Raw genomic sequence first — 13711 nt, forward strand, 5'->3', positions numbered from 1 at the left:
CGCTGGGCGATCTCCTGGGCGTTAGTTCCGGCAAATGTGATTTTTACAACGAAAAGAAGTGAGCAGTCGATATTATTGAATCTCAGCATTAATTACGTGAGGAAAGTAATGCTGGCCGATATTATGGCCGTTGATTTCGTCCATTCTGATGATTCCGCCCAAAAATAGTGGGCGGGCGGTATTATTTTTTCGCGGCATTACGCACATGGGGAAAGTAACGCTTGCCGATAAGTGTCCGAAAAATTATCAGTTTCCATTTTGTGGCTAAATGGGCGATATCTGGGCGTTTACATCATTTCAGCGGTAAAATGGAGGTTAAGTGGGTGTTATGCATGCAAAAAAGTGTAAAATCTAGCCCCATCTGTGGAACATCAGGAGGATTTACAAAAGTTCATTTGCAATATCAACTGCTGTTTTAGCTTCATGAGATTTACAGCATCACCTGCAGTTTGAACTGGTATTGTAGCTACATGCTGACATCTTGGGCCCAATATTTGCGGGGAGGCAGGAAGGGTGCGGGAGAGCACAGTAGCACGGGGAAAACCTGGAAAGGCCGGGGCCGCGGAGGTCCTGCCAGATTTAACGACAGGACCTTGTTATAATTTATTTCTTCCATTTACCACCCAGCAGCCAGCCAAACTAACAGCCTGGCCCACTGCTGGGCAGGGTGTCCAGTGGCAGGAGGCCGTAGCCAGAGACCCTCCAGGACAGTCCCCAGTAATCGAGAGGGAGAGAGATACAGATTGAAGCTTGGTGCAGGTGGAGGAAAAAAAAGTGTGTCAATCAGGAAGGAGGGAGCTTTTGCGAGGTCGGGGGGGGGGGAGGGGGGGGCGGTGGTGTCGCCAATTACGGCGGGGGGGGTGGAGAAAAAGAGGCCGCGATCGGCAGAAGGAAAGCCAAAAGGTTTCTTTGAGGGTCCAGGGGAGTACTCCTGCTTCTCCTGGCCCAGAAACTTACCTTCTAGAGCTGGCGGCTCACACCTCCATTTCACTGCCAGCTTTCCCAAGCCCTGGGAACGCCAACCAGCAACTGTTAAATTTAAACCTCGCTCCCAATTGCACTTTGTGAGCCTGATTTAAATATGTTAATCAAGTGTCCCACCACTCAAGGACGGGACAGTTGAACGACATGAAACCCACAGCCATAATAACAGCAATGACCCTCTCCTGCCTGTTGCGGAGAGTGGGGTGGGGGAAGAGTTAATATTGAGGCCAATGGTTCTTTCCATAGATAGAGCCTGACATTTGCATACACTTCTTGTCTACAAAATCTAACTTAACCGTTGTAATTAGAAGTGGCAAAAATTTGACAATTTCTTTCCATTATAAATTCCCATGTCCACATTTATGATATAAACTTGTCACACAGTGATTATACTCTGACCTGTGGTGCTACTGTAGCATCTCAGTTGTGCAGCTCCCAGATTCTCAGTCTGTACTGCACAGAGACTCCTGTGCTGCAAACAACCTCGCTGCTTCCTAAATAGCTCTATTTTACTATAAATAATATCAAATTAACGTATTATATAAATATAAGGAAAGGATGTATAACTTTAATGTAGGGGCTGAGCTACAGCTGTATATCCTGGTCCAATTAGTTCCTGCCCTCTAACTTCCCTCCCCTCCCAAATGGCTTTGACTCAAATGTGCCAACACAGGAAATCAACTAGTTTATTTTTTTTAATTTAATGTGCGGCATACTTCCTTATCACAAATATTACTTCCTTTAGTTGTAGGTTTTGGTCACACCTTTCTTTGAACATTTACAACTGTAAATTGATTTCCCATTCAATGGTATCTGCCTTGGCTCAGTGGTAGAATTCTAATCTCTGAATCATAAGGTAGTGGGCTCAAGCCCTACTCCAGAGAATTGAGCACATAATCTAGGTTGACACATTAGTGAAATACTGATGGAGAGAGCTGCACTGTTTGAAATGCCGTCTTTCAAATGAGACGATAAAAATATCCCATGGCATTCAATAAAGAACAAGGGAGTTCTCCCCAGTGCCCTGGTCAATATTTCATCATCATCATCGGCAGTCTCTCGAAAGCAAGGAAGACTTCCTTCCTCTCTAAAAGTGAGATTTCAGGTGACTGTACAGTCCAATACGGGAATTACAGTCTCTGTCACAGGTCAGACAGTCGTTGAAGGAAAGGGTGAGTGGGAGTCTGGCTTGCCGCACGCTCCTTCCACTACCTGCGCTTGTTTTGTGCATGCTCTCGGCGACGAGACTCGAGGTGCTCAGCACCCTCCCGGATGCTCTTCCTCCACTTAGGGCGGTCTTGGGCCAGGGATTCCCAGGGGATGTTGCACTTTATCAAGGAGACTTTGAGGGTGTCCTTGAAACGTTTCCTCTGCCCACCTGGGGCTCGCTTTCCTACACTGTCAATATTTATCCCGCAACCAACATCACTATGAAAAAGATTGGGCTAGACCTGGTTGAAAAAATAAGGGCAGATTAACAATGCACACCGCTATTAACTCATCAAGGACACAGAGTCTGTCAGGGCCTGCTGAATGGAGCACTTCGAAGATCTCCTCAATCAATACTCTGTCTTTGACTCGAGTGTTCTCGACTCCATCCCGCAGCATGCGACCCGCCACCACCTCAGGTGAAACCCCAACGTTACACGAGGTAGGCAAAGCCATAAAACAGCTCAAGAATAACAAGGCTACGGGTGCAGATGGAATCCCTGCTGAGGCACTAAAGTATGGCTGAGAGGCGCTGTTGGCGCGGATACATGACCTCATCTCTCTCATCTGGAGGGAGGAGAGCATGCCGGGAGATCTGAGATGCAGTGATCATGACCATCTTTAGAAAAGGGGACAAGTCCGACTACGGCAACTACAAGGGTGTCCTTGAAATGTTATCAGCCATTGGGAAAGTTGTCGCGTGAGTTCTCCTCAACTGTCTTCTCCCTGAGGCCGAGGAGCTCCTCCCAGAATCACAGTGTGGATTTCGTCCCCTACGGGGCACAACGGACATGATCTTTGCAGCGCGACAGCTGCAGGGAAAATGCAGGGAACAGCGCCAGCCCTTATACATGGCCTTTTTTGATCTTACAAAGGCTTTTGACACTTCAACCGTGAGGGTCTATGCTATGTTTCGGATGCCCTCAAAAGTTTGTCAACATCCTTCACCTGCTCCACAACGACATGCAGGCCATGATTCTTACCAACAAATTGATTACAGACCCAATTCACGTGCGGACCGGGGTCAAACAGGGCTGAGTCATTGCTCCAACCCTCTTCTCAATTTTCCTCGCTGCCATGCTCCACCACACACTCAACAAGCTCCCTACTGGAGTGGAACTAAACTACAGAACCAGTGGGAAGCTGTTTAACCTATGCTGCCTCCAGGCCAGGTGCAAGATCACACCAACCGCTGTCGTTGAGCTTCAGTACGCGGACGACACCTGCGCCTGCGCACATTCTGAGGCTGAACTCCAGGATATAGTCGATGTATTCACCGAGGCGTATGAAAGCATAGGCCTTGCGCTTAACATCCGTAAGACAAAGGTCCTCCACCAGCCTGTCCTCGCCGCACAGCACTGCCCCCCAGTCATCAAGATTCACGGCGCGGCCCTCGACAACGTGGACCACTTCCCATACCTCGGGAGCCTAGTCAACAAAAGCAGACATTGATGCGGAGATTCAACACAGCCTCCAGTGCACCTGAGGAAAAGAGTGTTCGAAGACCAGGGCCTCAAATCTACCACTAAGCTCATGGTCTACAGGGCTGTAGTAATACCCGCCCTCCTGTATGGATCAGAGGCATGGACGTTATACAGAAGACACATTAAGTCGCTGGAGATATATCACCAACGATGTCTCCGCAAGATCCTGCAAATCCCCTGGGAGGACCGGCGCACCAACATTAGTGTCCTCGTCCAGGCTAACATCCCCAGCATTGAAGCACTGACCACACTCGATTAGCTTCACTGGGCAGGCCACATGATCCGCATGCCAGACCAGAGACTCCTTAAGCAAATGCTTTATGCGGAGCTCCTTCACGGCAAATGAGCCAAAGGTGGGCAGCGGAAACATTACAAGGACACCGTCAAAGCCTCCCTGGTAAAGTGCGACATCACCACTGACACCTGAGACCGCCCTAGGTGGAGAAAGTGCATCCAGGAGGATGTTGAGCTCTTCGAATCTCAACGCCGAGAGCACGAAGAGGTCAAGTGCAGACAGCGGAAGGAGCGTGCGGCAAACCAGTCCCACCCACCCCTTCTCTCGACAAATGTCTGTGCCACCTGTGACAGGGTCTGTGGCTCTCATATTGGACTGTTCAGCCACCAAAGAACTCACTTCAGGAGTGGAAGCAAGTCTTCCTCGATTCCGAGGGACTGCCTATGATGATGATATTAAGGTGCAAATCAGCCAGCAACTTCAGGGGATTAAGAGATATGCTGTGAGTTGCGAATCTCCAAAACTTGCTGGTTGATTTATGCCGCTCCACCATTTGCTTCCCACAAACAACACTTAACCCTTAGCCTCTGTTATTTTTAAGAACTTACTGGATTTGCACATTAATTACCCTTTAAAATTGCCACACAATGTTAAGTCTGGTAATTAACAGCACAAGTTCCTTTTAACAATGTGATAATTGTTAATGCAGTGCCAATCAACCTCTCTTGCCCAGAAATTGAGTAATTTAAACTGTGGAGTCTCATTCCTTCAGGTCGTAAATTGCTGTTAGAGATTTTAAAAAGTCAAATTTTTATATTTTAATTTTTTTCTTAATTTTCATTTCTTCCTCTTTTTTCTCTTTTAATCCAATCTTTCTTTCCCTCTCTATTTGATTTGACTCTAATTCTCCCTACATTTCAGTCATTCCTTTCTTTTTTTATTGAATACTCAAATCTCATTGGGTAAGAAGATACACTGTTGATCCCAGATGCCCCATTGCTCTTTGAGTTGAAAGGTGCAGAAAACAAGTCTAACTGATCAGATATGCTGCGCGATGCCCTGTTCCAGACCATATATCTCATTGCTGTTTCTGGGGCCTTGGCATGCACGAATGGTCTGTCACGTTTCCCTACTTTACAACAGTGACTATACTTTAAAAGTTCTTCAGTGGCTGTAAAGTGCTTTTGAGAACACTTAAGGCACTATATAAATGCAAGACCTTTCCTTTCCTTAATTTTGCTAACATCAGTCACAATGTTGTTACAGACTTGGCGATATAAATATAAATAAAATAACATATTCATCAACTAACTATGGGAATGCTTCATGTTGACATTGGGTCAGAAAATCTTTGAGTCCTTAAACTCATATCACCACCTTTAAGAGCAAAGAACCCCCCCCAAAAAAAAACTTATCCACTGAAACATACCTTTCTAACCCTCTCATCCTTTGCTTTTCTTCTTCTCCTTTCCAGATTAAATTCACTCTTTACATCTTCTTCAAGTCGCATCAAAACTGCTCTCTCCTTGATATTCAATTCCTGATTAACGCAATGAGACAAAGTCATAACTATTTAGTGGTCATTTTTTGTATCTGTTGCACTTGCTCATTTCCGATGTAGCTGCACAAATGTGGCAAATAGACAAAAATGGAAGATTTGAGCTTGAAGAGGAGGAACTAACACATTTAGTCAAAAGATCTATTATGTAAGTTTAATGTGTTGTACGTGAATTTGAGTCTGCCTTAGATATCTGCTCAGGTTCAGTGATGCCAGTCATCTTAAGCAATTTGATTGCCTACTTTTCCTTCAACAGCAGTTGACTCCCACTGCCCTGTATCTGATAGTATGGTAATGGGACCCAGGAGTCTAACAATGAAACTCTCTTGTGAACTGGGCCAGATTGCTGTGTCTTAAACATGTGTACTCCTTTAATCTCTCCAAAGGCAGAATGAGTTAATAACAGGCAAGGTGTTGATGGTTTGGTTTGTAAGTTGCTTTATTCCATGGTAGAGAAAACAGAGAACATTGATGACATTTACTTAGTATAGTCAGTGCAATTTTTGTTCATGCATTGTTAGAAAAAAATAAAGAAGTGCTTCACTAGCCCACTTCAGAGAATCTTATCTTAATGTAAAATAGGATAACTTTTCACTCTGCTATCTGTCACAACAACCAAGGAGCCATAGTTCTCTCCCACCAGCCTTTCTACTATCTTGATGATTTCTGGTGTTTTTGTTGTTTCTTAAAAGTCTCTCTTCAAAGACTAGCAGAAATAAAACAAATTTGTCAACACAATCGTGTTAGATAGATCCCGAATTAGCAGATTTTACTGCTGAATGGGCAATTGTTTGGTAACTCTTGAAAACAATGGTCCACCCTGCATTTAAAACACCTCTTTCACTGTCACTGGATTAACAACTCAGCATGAGACTGTCAGGAGCAGCTAACCACCTTTTGGCAAGTGTGCTTGAAAAATTAGCTGATATCTGAGTCCTATTCATAGAAAAAAGGGCCACAGATTCTCAAACCATATCATCATCATCATAGGTGGTCCCTCAAAATGAGGATGACTTGCTTCCACGCTTAAAAAAAGGATGAGTTCACAGGTGTTTCAATGAAGGACTCAAATCACATCCTCAAGGGTGGAAGATGCCTGTGCGTGAATTTTCATTAACATTGGGTGGCTGTTGCACACCAGCCACCATACAGGCTTGACAGAGCTAGGTCTTGGTCCAGTGGCAAGGATTACCCAAGACAACTGGAGATCAGCTCTGCTGCACGGACCTAGTGCGCACATGTATCGCAGTGTGGGCTGGTCCATGCTACCCCTGGGCCCCTAACTTGCGCCTCCCCTGGGCCCCGATCATGTCCCTCTACAGTCTCTCTTGCCGCTCCTTCGCCCCAACTTTGCCGCTCCTGCTGTATCTGCTCACGCTCCAATCGCTGACCTGACCTTGATGACATCACTCTTCACAGCCGTCGCCCTCCTGCACCACTCGCGCTGTACCTTGAAGTGGCCTCCACGCTGTCCATGGCCGCCGCTCGTCGCTCCTTTTATGGCCCTGACCTGCCGCTGATGTTCCCTTGCAGGTCGGGGCTGCCACGCTGCCCATGGACGCCACTCTCCCCATAGCAGCATCATGGGAGTAAGAAATACCTATTGAATTATGATGTTCCCAACATCTTGTTACCAAGGTGTATAAGACACAAAATGTGACGTACACAGTCACCCCGCCATTATTGGCTCATTTTTTAAAATCCAACCCGTATAAAAGTCAATGTGGAACCAGTGGAACAGATCCTGACTAACCTTCCACTACTCTCCAACCTAGTACTGCCAAAAAGATAAGAGTAAATTTCTCTCTTGTATGCATTATTCTCTTTATATCCTTTTAAAGCAAGATTAGATACATGCACTCTTTCTATTCGCACCTCTTGCTGAATTTGGTGTACCAATTGTTTTGTATTTTGAGTTCCATCTTCAGATGCGTCTGCCAGAACAGCACAGCATTTCTGTTCTTTTATCAAGTTTTTGATATTTTCTTCTGTTTGAAGCATGTTGAAATACCTTTTGGGAAAATACAGACATGTTAAGATAAAGAAAGAAATAATTTACATTTATAATGTGCCTATCATTAACTCAAGATGTTCCACAACATTTCACAGCCAGTGAATTACTTTTTAAAGTGTAGCTACTGTTTCAATATAGACACACAAACGTGGCCACCAATTTATGCAAAGCAAGGTTCCCCAAACAGTGATGACATAAATGACCAGTTAATGTGTTTTGATGGTGTTAGTCGAGGGATAAATATTGCCTACACACCAGGATGTACCCAAGCAGGCAGACAGGAATTTAACTTCTCATCCACAAGACAGCACCTCTGACAATGCAGCACTCCCTCAGTACTGTACTGAAGTATCAACCTAGATTATGCACTCAAATGTTGGAGTGAGACTTGAACCCATGGGGGCCAAAATTGCCATTTTCCTTAAGGCCTGTTAACACCGGAAATCAGCGGCCACGCTGCAGAATGCAATGGCCACCGACTTTCATTTAATGGCTGCCATTATCAAATTTCCGCTCTTGCAGTATCCTGGCGGTGGCCCACTCCCCCCCCACCCCCACTTGCCCCCACCGCTCTGCTTCTGCCGATCCGTCCTAAGTGCATCATCAGAGTGCGCACCGCTGATGTTGCTGCCAAACAGCGAAATTCCGCCAAGAAAATCTTCCTTCCGCCCGGCGGTGCCAAAACCTGCTTTATTGAGACAGTGAGGCTGTGGCCTTCTGAAATGGCTGTCGCCATGTTTTTTTTTTGTCGGCCAATTGCCATGTCGGGCTGAAAATTATGCCCCCGGGTTCAGCCGGGCCACCAACAGGCAGCCTGGCACCCCTCGGGTGCCAGGCTGCTGGCCCGGCCAAAACCATCCCTGGTGGCCCAGTGGACTGAACTTTAAATATCGCGCAGGCTCTCTCCTTCAAGTGAAGGGGAGAGCCATGGTGATGCGGCACCATGATGATGTCATCAGCGCTACGCTGATGACTGACAGTGGCGGCCACTACAACCCCACCCAACCTCTGCCCCTTAAGTGTACTCACCGCCGCACGACCGCCCCCATTATGAGCGACTTCCGGTCCGCTGGAAAAAAAGAGCTAAAGAGTGGAATTTCGCTCAAGAGGTCACCTTATCCACCGCGGCTGTGAAAACACAAGAAACTGGGTGGGAGCGCCATTTCCAGCGGTGGGCAATTTCAGCCCCATGATCTCCTGACTCACTGGCAAGGGAGCTATTTAAATGGACCCATGCCAAATTTCTGCAATTTTGCCAAACAAATTCTATTGATTCTATTGCAGTTCAACCAAAGCAAGGGTTGATTCCCCAATTGAGAGTTCCCAGTGTGGAGTGGTGCTCACAGGGGGATCCAGGTGAGTGCAGCGGGAAGGAAATGAGGTTGGGGTGGAACTGCAGCAGCAGGCTTCACCACCATGGTGCAGGGTGCCACGTTGCTTTGCGGCCACCGCATAACAATCCTGAGGTCTTCTATAACCGCAAAGGCTTCCACTCACTGAATGTACAGCTGATGTGCGACCACAGATGCAGAATCCTCACCGTGAATGCCCAGTATCCTGGCAGCAGCCTAGATGCCTTCATCTTGCATCAGTCTGGTGTGCCAGCAATCTTCCAGCCACCACATCAAACTTGAGGGCTTTCTGTCAGTGTGTAGGAAGAGGACAGCTCGCCTCCTCGACATGACCATAACCAGTGCCTCTAGAGGCTCATCAGAGAATCTGCAGGCTCCCTTCCTGTGCTGAGGCCATGTATTTGCCCTACCGTCTCATTCAAGCTGAAGTTATGACAATGAGGAGATGCAGCATCAATGTACCTCCCCGTTAAGTACTGAATAAAGCCTTTGGCAAACATGACTGGGAATTAGACTAGATCCGATATTGGCCCACCTATTGAGCTTTAAGCCAATGAGCAGCAGTGTTAGCGCTGAGATCAAGACTACAATTATGTTAATGAGGACTGAGCATGAATTTTGTGTGCTACCTAGACCATTTTCACCTGGCGCAGCTTAACATCGTTAACATTGGCCGTTTCGTGGCCAAATCCAATTTCTCGGCCATCATCTTTCAATAATGACACCTTTTGGCTTCAAGTATTTCTTACTAATTAATAACCACCCATAGAAGTACATCTTAAGACTTCCTCTTCTGCTTTACAACTACAAGACAGTGAGGGGGCAAAATTGCCTTGGGCCCCAAATAGGGAGCAGGAATCTTCCGGGGTCGGGACTTTTCACGCCCGATGCGGAAGCACCGCCCCCGCCGCTGAATTGGGCTTACTTCCCCTCAAAGGAAGTGGAGTGCAATCTCCCGCGCTCCACTTCCTTAGGGGGCAGTAACCGGGGCGCTACTGGGGCGGGGAGTCAAGCGCTATGCCAATGCTCCGCCTAGCGCTGACGCACTTCAATGCCCCTCCCCTTCAATTAAAGGGGAGGGCTGCAGCACACTCTGCACAGCCTCTGATGGCCTCCACTGGACCACCAGGGCAGCGTGTGAATGGGCCTGCAGCCCAGCACGCAAGACGGAGTGCCGGGTTGCACGATGGTTGCCCAGATCACGCTAGGGATGCTAAACAGCATGCTATAAACAGAGCTGAGCGAGAAATTAGAGAGAAATGCAAGAACTGTAAAGTAATGATAGTCGGGCACTTCAACTATCCTAATATAGATGGGATAGTAATAGTGTGAAGGGCAGAGCGGGGAGGAATTTCTAGTGTGTTCAGGGGGACTTACTTGATCAGTCTGTTTCCGGGTCACCGAGGAAGGGGGCATTGCTGGATCTGGTTCTGGCGAATGAGGTCATCATCATCATAGGCAGTCCCTCGGAATCGAGGGTGACTTGCTTCCACACTAAAAATGAGTTCTCAGGTGACTGAAGAGTCGAATGCAGGACCTACATTCTCTGCCACTGGTGGGGCAAACGCTGGTTTGAAGGAATGGGTGGGTGGGGAAGCCTGGGTTGCCGCGCGCTCCTTCCGCTGTCTACACTTGGCTTCAGCTTGCTCTCGCGAAGAGACTTGAGGTGTTCAGTGCCTTCCCGGATGCTTTTGAATGAGATAGGTCACGTGGAGCAAGTATCAGTAGGTGAACATTTGGGGAACAGTGATCATAGTATCATAAGGTTTAGATTAGCTATGGAAAAGGACAGGGAGCAATCTCGAATAAAAATACTTAATTAGAGGAAGGTCAATTTCAGTGGGATGAGAATGGATCTGGCCCAGTTAAATTGGAATCAAAGATTGGCAGTCAAAACTGTAACAGAACAATGGACTGCATTTAAAGAGGAAATAGTTCAGCTACAGGCGAGATACATTCCCATGAGGGAGAAAGGTAGCGTAACTAAACTCAGAGCTCCCTGGATGACGAAAGAGAGAGTAAGATGAAGCAGAAAAAGAGTGCGTATGACAGATATCAGGTCAAGAATACATCGGAGAATCAGGCTAAATACAGAAAGTTCAGAGGAGAAGTGAAAAAGAAAGTAAGAGGGGCAAAGAGAGGGTATGAGAATAGAATGGCAGCTAACATAAAAGGTAATCCAAAAGTCTTCTACAGGCATATAAATAGTAAACGGATAGTAAGAGGAGGGGTGGGGCCCATTATGGGACAAAAAGGAGACCTACACATGGAGGTAGAGGATATGGCTGATGTGCTAAATGTGTACATTGCATCTGTCTTCACCAAGGAAGAACATGTTGCGATAGACATAGTGAAGGAGGAGGTAGAGAAGATATAGGATGGGATAAAAACTGAAAAAGAGGAGGTATTAGAAAGGTTGGCCGTACTTAAAGTAGATAAGTTATCAAGACCAGATGGGATGCATCCTAGGATACTGAGGTTACTGAAGCAAGAAATCGTGGAGGTAATGGCCATAATCTTGCTTTTCTTGATATATATTAATGACTTGGATGTGGGTGTACAAGGCACAATTTCAAAATTTGCAGATGACACAAAACTTGGTAGTATAGTGAACAGTGAGGAGTATAGTGATAGACTTCAAGAAGACATAGACACGTAGCAGATGAAATTTAATGCAGAAAAGTGTGAAGTGATACATTTTAGTAGAAAGAATGAAGAGAGGAAATATAAACTTAAGGGTACAATCCTACAGTGGGTGCATGAACAGAGAGACCCAGGGGTATATGTACACAAATCATTGCAGGTGGCAGGGCAAGTTGAGAACACAGTTAAAAAAGCTTATGGGATCCTGGGCTTCATGAATAGAAGTATAGAGTACAAAAGCATGAAAATTATGATCAACCTGTATGAAACACTGGTTTGGCCTCAACTGGAGTATTATGTCCAATTCTGAGTACCGCACTTTATGAAGGTTGTGAAGCCCTTAGAGATGGTGCAGAAAAGATTTATGAGAATGATTCCAGGAATGAGGGACTGCAGTTACATGGATAGACTGGAGAAGTTGGGATTGTTCTCCTTAGACCAGAGAGGAAGGATTGAGAGGAGATTTGATAGAGGTGTTCAAAATCATGAGGGGTCTGGGCAGGGTAGAGAGAAACTGTTCCCATTGGCAGAAGGGTCGAGAACCAGAGGGCACAGATTTAAGTTGATTGGCAAAAGAACCAAAGGGGACATAATAAAAAACGTTTTTATGCAACGAGTGGTTAAGATCTGGAATGCACTGCCTGAAAGGGTGGTTGAGGCAGCCTGAATCATGGTTTTCAAAAGGGAGTTGGTTAAGTACCCGAAGGAAAATAACTTGCAGGGCTACGGGGAAAGGTGGGGGAGTGGGACTAGCTGAAGTGCTCTTGCAGAGAGCCGGCACGGGCTCGACAACCGACTGCTCTTCCTCCGTGCTGCAACCATTCTATGATTCTAGTCCATGAAGCGACCTCATAATCAATGGATCAGATCAAAGCTCTGCAGTCCTGCCCCATCCAATTGTGAATGGTGGTGCACAATTAAACAACTTACGAGAGGAGGAGGCTCCATGAATATCCCTATCCTCAATGATGGCAGTGCCCAGCCTGTGAGTACAAAAAACAAGGCTGAAGTGTTTGCAACTATCTTCAGCCAGAAGTGATGAGTGGATGATCCAGTTCGGCCTCCTCCTAAGGTCCCCACCATCACAGAAGCCAGTCTTCAGCCAATTCATTCATATAATATCAAGAAACGGATACAGCAAAGTCTATGGGCCCCGACAACATCGCGGCTGTCATACTGAAGAGTTGTGCTCCAGAGCTGGCCGCGCCACTAGCCAAACTGTTCCAGTGCAGCTAAAACACAGGCAATGTAGAAAACTGCCCAGATATGTCCTGTCCAGAATAATCAGGATGAATCCAACCCATCCAATTACCGCCCAATCAGTCTACTCTCAATCATCCGCAAAGCAACGAAAGGTGTCGTCGAGACTGTATGAGAAATATCCAATACTGGATGAGCAGAAATTTTTTCCAATTAAATATTGGGAAGACCGAAGCCATTGCCTTTGGTCCCCGCCACAAACTGCGTTCCCTAACCTCTAACTTCATCCCTCTCCCTAGCATCTATCTGAGGCTAAACCAGACTGTTCGTAACCTAGGTGTCATATTTGACCCTGAAATGAGCTACTGGCCACATATTCATGGCACAACTAAAACCGCCTACTTCCACCTCCATAACATTGCATGCCTCCGCCCCTGCTTCAGCTCATTTGCTGCTGAAACCCTCCTCCATACATTTGTTAACTCGAGACTTGACTACTCCAATGCATTCCTGGCTGGCCTCCCACATTCTACCCTACGTAAATTTGAGGTAATCCAAAACTCAGCAGCCCATGTCCTAACTCGCACCAAGTCCTGCTCACCTATCACCCTGTGCTCGCAAACCTACATTAGCTTCGGGTTAAACAACGCCTCAATTTCAAAATTCTCATCCTTGTTTACAAATCCCTCCATGGCCTCACCCCTCCTTATCTCAGTAATTTCCTTCAGCCTCACAACACCCTCCACCACCGCCCTCCCCCCCACCCCCCGCCCCCGAGATGTCTGCGCTCCTCAAATTCTGCCCTCTTCAGCATCCCTGATTATAACTGCACAACCATTGGTGGCCGTGCCTTCAGCTGCCTGGGCCCTAAGTTCTGGAACACCCTCCCTAAACCTTTCCGTCTCCCTACCTCTTTTTCATCCTTTAAGACGTTCCTTAAAACCTATCTCTTTGGTCATCAGCCGTAAGCTCCTTGGGATGTTTTACTATGTTAAAGGTGCTATATAAATAAAAGTTGTTGTTGTTGTTGCT

General features: G+C 46.5%; 1 protein-coding gene across 1 annotated transcript in view; it reads right to left on the bottom strand.

Annotated features, from left to right (window-relative positions):
* Positions 1-13711, bottom strand: part of LOC139266131 (fibrous sheath-interacting protein 2-like) — a 67327-nt gene that overhangs the window by 10236 nt on the left and 43380 nt on the right. Inside the window, exons 6-7 of the mRNA XM_070883977.1 lie at positions 7346-7481; positions 5342-5452 (exon numbers count right to left, since the gene is read on the bottom strand). Coding sequence (XP_070740078.1) covers positions 5342-5452; positions 7346-7481 — 247 coding nt within the window. The remainder of the gene's footprint in view (positions 1-5341; positions 5453-7345; positions 7482-13711) is intronic.

Source organism: Pristiophorus japonicus, chromosome 6 (genome assembly GCF_044704955.1).
Source record: "Pristiophorus japonicus isolate sPriJap1 chromosome 6, sPriJap1.hap1, whole genome shotgun sequence".
NCBI classification, from domain to species: domain Eukaryota; kingdom Metazoa; phylum Chordata; class Chondrichthyes; family Pristiophoridae; genus Pristiophorus; species Pristiophorus japonicus.